The sequence below is a fragment of the Scyliorhinus canicula genome, chromosome 20 (assembly GCF_902713615.1).
Source record: "Scyliorhinus canicula chromosome 20, sScyCan1.1, whole genome shotgun sequence".
Taxonomy (NCBI): domain Eukaryota; kingdom Metazoa; phylum Chordata; class Chondrichthyes; order Carcharhiniformes; family Scyliorhinidae; genus Scyliorhinus; species Scyliorhinus canicula.
The window spans coordinates 62704889-62718416 of NC_052165.1; the positions used below are offsets into that span (position 1 = coordinate 62704889).

A 13528-nucleotide genomic window follows, 5' to 3' on the forward strand; every position below is an offset into this window, starting at 1 on the left:
TTCCTGGATGTTTCATCGCATAACCTCCCTTCTCCTCCCCTACACTGGGAAAGCAGTCTTTATTGCCATCTCCAGTACTTTTTATATCAAAACTATATTTGGAAATGTTCAAAGAAATGAGGAAAAGCACAATTTATTTTTTACGCTTGAAGGATTTTTTTTCCCCTCATGGGTCACTCATAGCAGTGTTCAGGAGACTAATATTTAGTTCCTCAAGAAGATTTGTCGACCACAGTTTGGTGAAGATTAGAGCTCCCAACAGTGTGATGCCCCAACAGTTGAATTCCAAATGCTCACTGTTTAACTGATGTATGAATTTTAACCACTTGATGAAGACTAGAAGGCAGCCAGCAGTATGAAAATGTCCCCGTGCAGGTTTCTATTCTGTCAGGAATGGGAAGGGGAAAATGCAGGGGAAAAGAAGTGGGATTCAACAATTTTTTAATTAATTCATTTAACGGGCTTGGCTGTGTCCAATTTTATTATACCATCTAACATGTGCGTTTTATCTTTGCAGGAAGTCCAAGGATGCACAGTTGACTTGGGTATCACGTCAGATAGCTCCAACCACCCAGACAACAAAAACAAGAACCGCTATATCAATATAGTTGCTTGTAAGCCATCTTGATTATTTTATGATCTCCCAAGATTATCATAATTATTTGGAATCATAATAATAATAATCGCTTACTGTCACAAGTGGGCTTCCATGAAGTTATTGTGAATGTGTTGCCACATTCCGGCGCCTGTTCGGGGAGGCCGGTACGGGAATTGAACCCACACTGCTGGCCTTGTTCTGCATTACAATCCAGCTGTTTAGCCACTGTGCTAAACCAGCCCCTATCTTGATCAATTTAAGAACTTCCTCAGTGGTACTTAGTCCTACAAGCTTGATGATTTGGCTGGGTGGGTGCTGAAGAATGACTTTCATATAGGTCATGATTATCGGGCCTCGTTGCGCTCTCGCTCGAGTAAACAAGGCCGGTGAGTGGGATCTCACCAGCATCACGATTTAAGATTACAATTTATCTTGTTCTCATCTCCCCATCCCACCCCATCCTCCTAACTGTGGTCTGTTGCATAGAGAAAAGCTTGACAAGGTTTTCTGACCCCTCCCAAACTTTACATTATCTACACTCCCACCCCACTTTTAAAAAAAACAGCGCATGTACATGTACCATTTAATGGACAAGGTCCCAGAATTAGATATAACTATAAAAGCATCAACAATATCAGAAAGTTTTAACAGGTTGGGTTGGGGCTGGTTTAGCTCACCAGGCTAAATCGCTGGCTTTTAAAGCAGACCAAGCAGGCCAGCAGCGCGGTTCGATTCCCGTACCAGCCTCCCCAGACAGGCGCTGGAATGTGGCGACTAGGGGCTTTTCACAGTAACTTCATTGAAGCCTGCTCGTGACAATAAGCGATTTTCATTTTTTTCATACATATTTTTACTATAAGCACAACCAAAACATATATAAACGATGCTGTCAGAGTAATTTACATGTAAAATAATGTTTTTCCTTTACACCAGCATATCATAGGCTCAAAATGTAACCACTTGCTATCAATGTCGACCTAAACAAGGGACTCTTTACTTTTCACTTCAAATAAATCGATATATACTCGTTCCCACAATTTCCTTGCCGCGGTTTAATGGCCTCACTTCGCCTGGCGAGAATCCGTGCAAGCCAGTTCAATCACGGGAGCGGCCGAATCACAAAGCTCGTGAGGCGGCAAGAGGTTTGTGATCGAACCGGCTTGCTCCCGTTGCGAATTCCAGAACTTGCCTCTGCGCAGCGAGAACCCACTAATCACCACTTAAAGGCCAATCTCCATCTCATTAATGAGATGGTCGCCGTATCCAATGGCCTCCTGGAATTGAACCGGCACCCCAGAGAGAGGTCCCGCGAGAGGCAATTAGAGCTCGTCCACACAATCGAGGGACAGGTGGAACAACACTTGGAGGGTCTCCCAGGCCAATGGCGGCCCTTGAGTGGTCAGGGACAGACAAGGTGGTACTCTAGCTCTCACGCTGACACCCGGACAGCTTGGCACTGCCCAGCTGGCACCTTGGCACTGCCAGTCTGGCACTGTCAAAATGCCAGAGTGGCACTGCCAAGGGTCAGGGCCTGAGGGGAGCAATACACGTGGAAGGTGGGATGAGGGTGATATGGATGGTGGGGGTTGAAGGGCAAGTATGAGGGGGACAAAGTGACAGAGTGGCACTGTAAGATTGGCAGATCCACTGTCAGGATGGCAGGGCACGGGTGCCAGGGTGTTGCTGCCACGGATCAGGGCTTAAGGGGAGCGATGCTCGTGAAAGTTGGGATGAGGGTGGTATGGAGGGTGTGGGGGTGAAATATGAGGGGCCCTTCAGAACTCCATGTCCGCATTTGGGGGAGGGGGGTAGTGCCTTTGTCTGTGGGGCGACATTGTCCATGGGTGGGGGGTGTGAGGGACTCGCATGCTCATCTAGAGATTGGGCATCCTTTCAAAATGGCAGCCCGATCTCTGTGGACCCGGTCTGGCCAGCAGGCTCAACTCCCCAGTAATTAAAATAATGGGCTTGTCCGGCGAGGAACACGCAAGGGCCACAAAAACTGACTATGTGCTGTTCAATAGCAGTCAGGAACTCTCCAATGCAGCCACCGAGGAGCTCACGGGAAACCTCACTCGCTACGGCACTTAGAATTGGTCCCGTTAAATTGTGCCCCTTGTGTTTGACTATGGAGTAAAGGAACCTTGGTTGGATCATTTCACATCTGAGGCACATTCACAACTTTTCACCAACTCTTCAATGTCTCGATCTACCTTTTTGGATGCCAAAAGTAGCTTATCGCTACAGCCGTCTCTCCCGATGTACTCTCCCTCCAACATTCACTCTCTGAACCTTAGTGGATTTAAATGTTTTTTAAACCTCATAGGAGACAGCCTTAATCTACATTCAGTTAATTTCTACATGCGAAATACTCCTGCAATTTCTCTTCATTATGACTTTATTGAACACTTCACTGAACACTTTACCTTGGGGGGGGTTCCTCACTAATTTCCCTGACAGACGCTGGCACATTTGTGCTTGTAAAGTAATTTGCAGGCTGCTCAGTGGCTGCAAATTAAGTCTTCACCTGATATCTCAAAAGAATGACTTCATTTGCATGATATTCTGACTTATGCTATTTAATATTTAATATCGTACCGATGGTTAATGTCATGATTTGCTTCTCCATGCTTAAAGACCGCATTGTGCTCTCAGCATTTCTACAATGTTTTCTTACTAATTCCCATTATAAATAAGTAGGACCAGTTCAACCGGATTTTCTTCAGCCAATTTCTTTCTTTGGGGCAATTCTATCCCCCCGCTTCCGCCTTGTTCCAGTGCACTTCCTGCTATTTCCCGGAGAAGAGCGGGAGAGCCTCTAAATGAAGTTCACACTGGGCGCTGATGCTCCCAGTCCACGTCACAGGACGCCATCTGGTTCACGCCCTTGCTGGGTGTGGAACAGATTCAGACACAAATAAGTATTAAAATTTAAACATGCGTTTCCAGGTTTTAGCCGGAGTCTCCCGACTCCCGATTTTCACCAACCCCACTGCACAGGGTGAGGCCAGCGGGAATCGCTGCTGGTCTCATCAACGGAGACCAGGCAGGATGACTGTTGGAGCATTTTCAAGGCCTGAGTATTGAGCCAGCCTTAACGTGGGCTTCTACCCTCATTGTTCGGCCTTAGCTTAATAAACAGAGCAGACACACAACCTGTTTAAGATGGCTATTTATTAACCCAAGCTTGGTTTCATGAACACGGAGATGAGATCTGGATGCTTGCTAATATCTATCTACTAAACACTGATAAAAACACATCAATGATACAAATTCCAAAAATTAATAGCCCAACCCAGTTGGACTCGATCCAATCCCTGAAGCTGTCATGTTTAAAATTTATCCAATAAAATTGCAATCAGTCCATGATTGAGCCTCATCCTGTTAGATGTTGTTTACCAAAAGGCTTTATGCCAATCTTAAGTTGTTTCCCCATCTTGGCATCCTACGCACCCATTGTTCATGAGGGATGGCAGAATTGGCATCCTCTTTACTCCATGGATTGTTTCAGAAGGATAGGATTTCAGAAGTGACTTCCATTTCACTTCATAGATTGTTCCAGAGGATATTGGGGCCACTGATAAAAACTTACTATGTAATTTGCTGATCACACATTCCCTATGTCTCAAAACCATGGGCATATTAGCTGGCCTAAATCCCATCATGCATTATGGCCACTGCTTGTAGCCAGAGCTTACATGATTATCACTGCTATGTCCTAAAACACAGGTTTAATGGTTAATGATTACCCAGTACACTTTCTATAATTAATCTCAATCCTTAAAACTGAATACCTAGGATGCCACTAGAGTAGTTTTACATAAATTAGTTTATTAAGGATTGAGAAGTTTCATCGCTGGACCCGCCTTCAATGACCATGTTGGAGGATCTTGGAGCTCATTGGAGTCCCAGGTGGTTAGGGACACCGCAGGGAAGTGCCATGGCACCCTTGGCACTGCCAGGTTGACACTGATAGGGTGCCAGGGGTCAGTGACAAGGCGCACTACCAATGGATGGAGCCATGAAAGGGGGGATTGAGTCGGGAGCATGAATGGAGGCCTGAACGGGTGCATGGGGGGGAGCCCTTTGCTGACCCGATTGGGGGGCGTCGGTCACTTGGAGTGGGGGGGTGGAGGGTGCTGTAGGATGGTCTGGAGTGGAGTTCGGGGCACTCTTGCAAAAGTATTGAGCCAGCCTTAACGTGGGGTTCTACCCTCATTGCAGCTTGATCTTCGAGGAGCCAGCCTGGTCAGCCACTTTAGGTCCTGTGCATCTCTTTCCTGGCAGGAATCTCCCCAGGCTCCAAAGAAAAAGAGTAATTATGGATTGCGATGGGAATCACGGCAGGACAGCCGCCGGGGTTCCCACCGGTTTTCTGTCCCAAAATGACACTTACAGTTGGATTCTCTGCTGTCCACTGCTGGCACTGGGTTTCCTGATCTGGCGGAGAATCAAGCGTCAGTTGAAAAATAGGCTTGGCGCCCTTCCAATGCTTCAGACCTCCACCGGTGGCAGCAGCAGGCGGCACAATGCAAAACCATGGGGCGGGATTCTCTCGGGCCAAGCCGGAGAATCCCTGTGACCGGCGTCAAATCGCGCAACGCCGCCTAGACGCCGGCACGCGATTCTCCGCAGAGTGGAGAATCGGCGCCATTGGCTCCGGCATGGTTGACGCAGCGCCTGGATGGGTCCAGCGGCCGTCGTAAAAACGCCGAGTGCAGCCGCCACCGTTCACACCTGCTCACAGCTGGCGGGAACTCGGTGTGGAAGAGTCGGGGGGGGGGGGGGGGGCGCGGAGAGGGGTCCGAACCTGGGGGGGTCCTCCGATGTTGCCTGGCCTGTGATTGGGGCCCACCGAATCAGCCGGCCTGCCTCTCTAGCTGGCAGCCTCCTTTCCTCCACGCCAATGCCACTGCGCATGCACGGACCCCGCGGCGCCCAGTTGACGCCGGGATCAGCAGTTGTGCTGGCCCCCTGTAGGGGCCAGAATAGCTGATCCTGAGGCCGTGTTGACGCCGTCGAGAAACGTGATGGCATTTCCGACGGCGACAACACAGCCTCAAGATCACAGAATCCCGCCCATGATATGCGTGGATTTAAATTTGATTGATGGGCTGGGAGCCCGAAGCTCTACCTCTCCGTGATGCTGAGCCGAGAGCCACGTGGTGAATTGGTGCAAGTATTTACAAGCAGGACCCAGGCACCATGGCTATTCAGGAGGAACAAGCAGGTAAGAAAACCTGTGCAACTGTTCGGGTTTGCTGGTGGTGTGTGCCTGGACCCCAGGGAGTAGTGGAGATTTGGTGGCAAGGGTGTCCCCCTCGGGATCAGAGTGCCCTGGCTGAGACCCCCACTTCTGCATAAATGAATTTAAAATCACCCCCTACCTGCAAATTCCTGGCTGTTGAGACTGCTGACTGTTCCTGCATATGCTATTCAGGGCTTCTTGGTCATGTGGATGCGCCCCCACCCAGCCTACCCCTCAAGGGGAGTGGGCATGGCCATGCTCAAACACCAGCCCACTAGGTGTTGGCACAGTGCTGCCTCACAGCAGACGAAGCAGGGGATTATCAGAGCTCACCCCAAACAAAGGACCAATGCACCATAGCCGCTTTAACCACCTCCCCCTCCCACCCCCCACCGGCATGAAGCCCCTCTCAGAGTAAAAGCCACACCAATGAAACTATCAGCCCACCTCTCAGGATCCTGAGATATCTCCAAGGCCGCCCTGTTCACCGTGCCCCTAATCCCCGGCCAGGAAATCTGACCAGCTCCCTGTCGCAACCTGTGTGTTAAACCCAGGATCTATATAACACTGCAGCTAAGGTGCCAGCAAATGCACACACCCCTTGCTCACCCCCATCTGTTGGACCAGGATCTTAGCACGGAGGCGACTGGCTGCACAATATGACCATCTCCTCAACCAGTTGCCACCCTCCTGGCAGGTTAAGACCAGAAGACCCACAATAGGCCATACTGGGAGAAACAGGACAGGGGCTACAGAGCCCATCATTAACACTGGCTGTGGCAGCCACCGATAAATCTGTCGCCAGGGATGGGTGGTGAATGCAGGCTCCCGACATCACAGGCCAGGTGCCAGTCACTGGTGAGGACACGGTGCAATGCAGACGACATCATCTTGACGAGGCCAGGAAGGGGAGGGGGGGTAGGGCAAATTTCAAGGGAATCCTAATATTGCTAACTTTATATGTCGCTCACCCCTCCACATATATCCTAAGGAGGTTATTCATCTTATTTTGGCATTGTATGCAGATCCATCTGGTGAGTGCTGCCAGCCTCTGCCACCTCATTCCAGGCACTGTTGAGAATGACGGGCTTGAATCTCCGCCCCACCTTGGAGAAGAGGATGTGCCTCCTTCCAGCTGGAATGCTTCCAGCATTCTGATGTTCTCCATCTTTTTGAACAGGTCTTTGTTCAGCCATCTTCTTGGCTGGAATGACAGTCCGGGAGGAGAGTGGATCACTTCAAAACTGTTCCAGCTTGTCAGGCTTTTAACACAAATTCCGACCCGAGCGAATCAGACAACAGTGGGGCCGTGAATCGCTTGGGATGCATGTGCGCACGCAGTTCCTGTGATTCAACTCCAGCCACAGTGCATAGTCCACCAGAACGGAGAATCCAGCCCTTTGTAGCTTCTATTACTACATGGGTTATTGTATTCCAGTCTGGCACGAACTTGACCTAACAGTGGAATACTCTTAATCGGAGTTACTTTCACACCATTTTTTGCACAAATAATGCAGCTGCATTTACAGCGAAAGTAAATTGTGAATCTCCGACTTTCATTTTTACTGCAGGTACTTGGGTTAGTGATAGTTTCATTGCTGAGCCTTATTGTTAACATCTTCCATGTGCTGTCTTCCTTGCCCTCTGACTGGGTACAACTCTCGATCTTCCTGCATGATAACATTACCTCTGTTTCCATTGGTGCATTGGAGGATTTCCAGGCTCCTCAGCTGCCGTCACCTCAGCCTGGTGCAGGGCTGCAGGCTTGAGCTTTACCACAACCTGGAACATTATCATTTCCTCTACTCCTGCGGGTCATTTGAATATGACCGACCTTCCCACAGGCATAGAATTTTGACTGGAAATGGGGCATTCAAATGGGTGGCTATTACTATGGCAATGATGGCATCTAAATTTCTGACTATGAACTGGGCTGCCATGGACGGGATCTTTCTGAAATCTGGTGTCAGTTTGGGAAAATAACTCCCTTGCAATTTGCAACTACTACTGTCTGTCATTTCCATTGCTATGGCCTCACCTCAGGCCTCCTTTGTCAGCTTTGTTCAAAAGCTAGGCCTGAATGTTATTGTTATTTAGGCCTTCTTACAAACATGTCTCTGAGGTTGACTTTCAAGTTTGTGCCATATCCGCAGTGACCAGAGAGTTTCTTTAATTGGAGAATGTAATCTGAAATAGCCTCACTTGGCAGCTGCTTCCTTTCATGGAATGCAACTTTCCGTGTTATCTCATTCTTAGTCATGCCATAATATGGGTCCAGAATCTCATTCACTTCAGAACTAGCCACATCACTGAGGTCTCGCAGGCAGCATTGGTTAGACACCACCTCAAAAACATCTGGTCCCATCTTGCTGAGGAAAACATTTACTTTTATAATATCTTCAGGAGACCTGAGAAGGTTAAACAATAAAGATTTATTTTGGCAAACAAAGGTGAAGGCCACAATGCGGCCTACAGCACAGGTACCAGCCGGGACTACAGATCATACAGATCCCAATAGGGCCGGCTTTTAAGTACCTGGTTCACGAGGCGCAGCTGCCAGGCTTCCGTTCCTCAGATTGTGTTCCATGAGTCCCACGGGGAGATCAATTGGGTCATCCTCTTGGGTCTTGTGAGGGTTATTACAACTTTATTCTCACCTATTTTATTCACTTGGGTAATCTTTGTTCCTAATTGCCTCAATCCTGTTTGTTCGGGGTGAGTTCTCCCCTTGTCCCCAAATATGCCTTCAGTGTAATTTTATAAATTACGCAGCATGGTGACTCACTCCTAAACACAATTCGCACAGGGAGTTATCTTTCAAATTTCACAAACATCTTCATTAGTTTCAAAAATGTGACACGATGGTCTCCAGTTATTAGTTTCTCATATGAAATCTAAAATATACCTCAGCCTCAAAGCCATCTTTCTGTTATATAGTGTCCTGAGAGAAGATGAACATGTGGTCTCGCAGCTGGTAGCCCTTCTTGAGCTATCTTTATTTACTTCTCCCTAATGGAGAGGGCAGCAGAGAGTGGAATAAAGCAAAATGCTCAGATCTTGCAATATACCAAGCAAATCATGAGCGGGATTCACCGTTTCTGAGACTAAGGGTGCGAATCATCGGCCGCGTGCGGCTCTCGTTTGAGTGCAACAGGACCAGCAACTTCCGGGAAAGGCCTCCAGCAAGCCTCCCAAGAGGCGCCGCGCCCCATAGGATTCTCTGAAGTCCCGCAAGACGTTGGAATTGGAAGCCCGCCCCAAATGGACGGGAACGAATGACGTTCGCGGAAGTAGGACGTAAACCTACTTATGACCTACCTGCGCGTGGTCCAGTAACCTCTCTTGATTCTTCGGCCTCCCCAGGGGGGAAACCACGCACACACGGGGAGTACGTGCAGGGGGGAAACGCACGCACAGACACTGACACAAGATGGGAATTGAACCCGGGTCCATGGCATTGTGAAGCAACAGTGCTACCACTGTTCTGCCATGCCACCCTGCACATACACATTACAAACCCCACGCACACTTATTCCAGCCAACAAGATGGCGCTGGATGAGCTGGAGCGCGCCCATAAAGCTGATGGGTCGACTGGGACCAGATGTTACCCAGGTGGATGGCCGGGGGAGGAGGGGGGACCCATACGACCCGTGGGATGGGGGGGAACCCATACGACCCGTGGCACTAAGTTCACAGTGAGCTGTTAGCGGTGTACGCAGCTAGGTGACTGCCTTTCCGGCTGCGGCAATGGTGTTCCATTTTATTTTAAATGCAGATCTGAATCACGGCCAGTGACAGCGAGTTCCAAGTTGTGATATCTCGCGAGACTCCGTTAAATCTCACACGGCGTTTTGAGCCTCTCGCGAGAGGACTCTCACGAGATTCAACGGCCTCGCCCTCACACCAAGTCACGCGCGACAAGGCCTTTAAATCTTGCCCTTAATCCCTCCTGCTGCGTACTTTCCTCTCACAGGCCTTCTGCTTTGTTCTTTTCTATCACAACATTTTGCCAGTTCTGATGAAAGATCATTGATTTAAACATTAACTCTGTTTCTCTTTCAGCAGGCACTGCCTGTGCTGCTGAGTATTCCCAGCATTTTCTGTTTGCCTCTTATAAACATCTTGGCATATAAATTCCCTTTGGATGAAAGAGGAAGACACCATCAGCCTAACCTGAGAGAAATATGCCTCTAATCTAATTTTGATTCAAAACGATCTCCTTAACTAAGCAATAGAATGTGTTGCTGCTCTGCACGCCTAATCTCACATTGCGGAATGTAATCGTTGCATTTGCTCTACCGCTTTCACGGAAGGATTTTGCTTATGTTTAATCCGGCATTAACCATTTATTTTAATATAAATTTAGAGTAGCCAATTATTTCTCTTTTCCAGTTAAGGGACAATTCAGCGTGGCCAATCCACCTAATCAGCACATCTTTGGGTTGTGGGGGTGAAACCCACGCAGACATGGGGAACATGTGCAAACTCCACACAGACAGTGACCCAGAGCCGGGATTCAAACCCGGGTCCTCAGCGTCGCAGTCCCAGTGCTAACCACTGCGCCACATGCCGCCCTTATTGACCATTTTTTAAAAAAATGCTTTATTCTGGAAACAAAATTAGCAAAATTTCTCTTTGTTGCAGTTGACCACAGCAGAGTTAAACTGTCCCCAGCTGCGGAAAAGGACTCCAAGCACAGCGATTACATCAATGCTAATTATGTGGATGTAAGTAAGATACAGAAGCTTCTTTCACATACTGGGAGGGTGGCTGGCAGAGTGATTTTGAATTTATGGCTTATCTGTGATTTGTAAGATTTCTGAAACATTCAAATCTTCTAAGTGTTTATTTTAAATGTCTTTGCCAATATTAATCTTTGCTTGTATGTGCCGTGCTTGTTTGTGTGAAACATCACAATTTCTACCAGAAGTGAATGCAGTGTTGCTATATTAGTATATCTCCCACAGCATTATCTGATAGAGGGATTGAAGAGACTGGTGAGTAGGTGCTGGCGCAAATTCACCACTGTGACTGTGACCTCGGAGCAATTCTTTCACTTACATAGGCAATTGTACTGGGATTTTGTTCAGCAAGGGCTTGATCTCAGCAAGTGATCTGAAGTAGTTGACATAACTTCAGGGGAAGATTGACAGAATACAAAACAAAAGCAAAATGCTGTGGATGCTGTTCATCTGAACCCAAGGCCATGGAAGATTGATCGAATGAATGCCTGTTTCAAGAATTTACCCGGCATTTCTGACCATGTTACAGGGAAGAATCCCTGGGGAATCTTTTGGCATTGCAGTTTTCCATTACTATAGGTTTCCCAAATGCCTTACCTGCCCAGCACCCAATTAATTTCACTAATTAACTGTGGTCATAACTGCCCCCAGAAATACCAAGCACGCTAAAGGATAATAAATTGCTTTTATATAGCATCTGTAATGTAGGAAAATACTTCAAGGTGCTAATGAAGTGTTATCGCTGAACAGTTCGACATCAAACCATTGAATGAGATATTGGTCCGGATCTTCGGGGGCCCGGGGCAGCGGGTTCTTCCGTGGCGAATGCAGCGAGCTATTCAAATGCCCGTTCACTCTAGCGGCAGGAGGAACTGGAAAATTCCAACCATTAAGACAGACAACAAAAAGCTGCGTCACAGAATTGGGTTCAAGAGTGTCTTAAAGGAGGAAAGAGACAAAGAGAGCATTAGGGATGAAATCCAGACCTGAGGCCAACTCAGTTAAAAGCACAGCCACCACTGATGGGATAATTAGAATCAATGGGCAGAATGAATTCTCCAGCCATTGGGATTCACTTTTCCTGCTGGCAGCGCACCCCTGCCCATGAGTTTTCCGGGGGTGTTGTGTGGCTTCAATGGGAAATCCCATTGACATGCGGCGGGAGAATACAATTCAGCAAACGGCGCACCACTGAGAAACCCACGGCTGGAGGACCACAGAATCCGGCCCAATGATGTGCAAAAGGCCAGAATTGGAGGAGTGCAGAGATCTCAAAGGCTTGTAGGGCTGGGGGATGTAACCGAGATTGGGAGGGGGTGAAGGCCATGGGAGGATTTGAAAATAAGGATGAGAATTTTGAAATTGAGTCATTCCTGAACCGTGCACCAGTGTAGGTCAGTGAGCACAGGGGTGATGGGTGTACGACACCTGGTGCAAGTTAAGATATGAGCGGCAGAACTTTTGATGTGCACAAATTTATGTTGGATCGAAGAAGACAGGACAGCCATCAGAGCAATTGAATAGTCAAACCTAGACATAACAAAAGCATAGATGAGGGTTTCAGCAGCAGATCTGGGTTTCATTATGGGCTGGTTTTTCATAGAATCGTGTCTCTTAAAGGGGTTAAAATGATGGCCAGTACCTGATTCTAGGATTCTCAACCCCATTCCCAGGATTTCTGATTTTCAGGAGTGCCTTTTAAGTGTGCGGGTGGGTTTGAGTCAGATATCAGCACGACTCACTCCTGACGTGGCTGGCTCCTTTGCAAGCCCCCACAATTTTCCCGCACTTTTCAAAGAGGCATGCGCAGTTCATGGCAGCTCAGAGATTTTATGAACCACAGTCTGCATGAAAGAATCGTTTGGAATACAAGTTCAAAAGTTCCTGCTCCCATGCCAAGGTATGGGAGCAGGAACCCACCCACCCACTGACTTAACGCCGTTGATGTCCATGCAAAGTTATGCCCAAGGTCAGCCAAGAATATCTAATGAGGTTTGGCTGAAATCCATAAGAGTACTGAAACATAATGGGCGTGATTCTCTGAAAATGGAGCTATGTCCCCACGCCGGTGGGAAAACCGCCACCAACCACTCCAGCGTCAACAGCCCCTGAAAGTGAGGAATTCTCCAATTTCTCAGGGGCTAGGTTGACACCAGAGTGGTTGGCGCCGCGCCAGCCGTATTTCCATGCTGGCCCCCGGGTAATCTGGCGGAGCCATGCAGGGGCCCAGCGCGGAGGTGAGGACCCCACGGAACCAGCCGCCCACAGATGGGTAGGACCCGGTCGCGAGCCAGGCCACTGTGGGGGCCCCCCCAGAATCGGATCACCCCGCATGCCCTCAGGACTGCCCCCGCACACTTACCTGCCAGGTCCCGCCATGCGTGAGGTGATTAAATCACGCCGACGGGAGTAGGCAAACTTTACGGCCACTCATCCTATCGGGGCCCGGAGAATTGCCGGTGGGGGGGGGGCACTGTCAACTGCCCCCAACTGGCTTGTTGAGAATCCTGCCGTCCCCCAAAAAGCGGCGCCGGAGAATAGGGAAGCAGGCGGCAGGGTGGTGTGGCGGGATTCGCGCCTCCCCCTGGGGATTCTCCGACCTGGCGCAGGGTTGGAGAATTCTGGCCATGAGCTCTAAGGAAAACATTGCTTGATTTACATGTTCTGCTCCCTGATCTCTTCTGTCAATTGCACAATGTTTATTTACACAAGCTAAAGAGATTTCAAGTGCTTCCTGTTTCATCTATTGATACTTTAAAGGATTTTAAACCTTTTAAACAACCCACTTTGGCACCCTGTGGCTGCCTCCAAACTCATTCCTGGATTGACTGGCCCAGCTGTAACCTACCACCCAGCAACCCACCTCTCACCCACAACCTAGAGAATGAAAATCCCATCTCTCTGGTATTTTCTTCTGAGGCCCACAGGCCGAGTTGGGA

The 13528-nt window shown here is 48.6% G+C and overlaps 1 protein-coding gene across 4 annotated transcripts in view; it reads left to right on the forward strand.

Moving 5' to 3' along the window:
* ptprz1a (protein tyrosine phosphatase receptor type Z1a) overlaps nucleotides 1–13528 on the forward strand; it is a 256830-nt gene that overhangs the window by 214533 nt on the left and 28769 nt on the right. For all 4 annotated transcript variants that reach the window (XM_038781321.1, XM_038781324.1, XM_038781322.1 and 1 more), the window contains 2 exons: nucleotides 518–614; nucleotides 10492–10574. In XM_038781321.1, the coding sequence (XP_038637249.1) occupies nucleotides 518–614; nucleotides 10492–10574 (180 nt within the window). The remainder of the gene's footprint in view (nucleotides 1–517; nucleotides 615–10491; nucleotides 10575–13528) is intronic.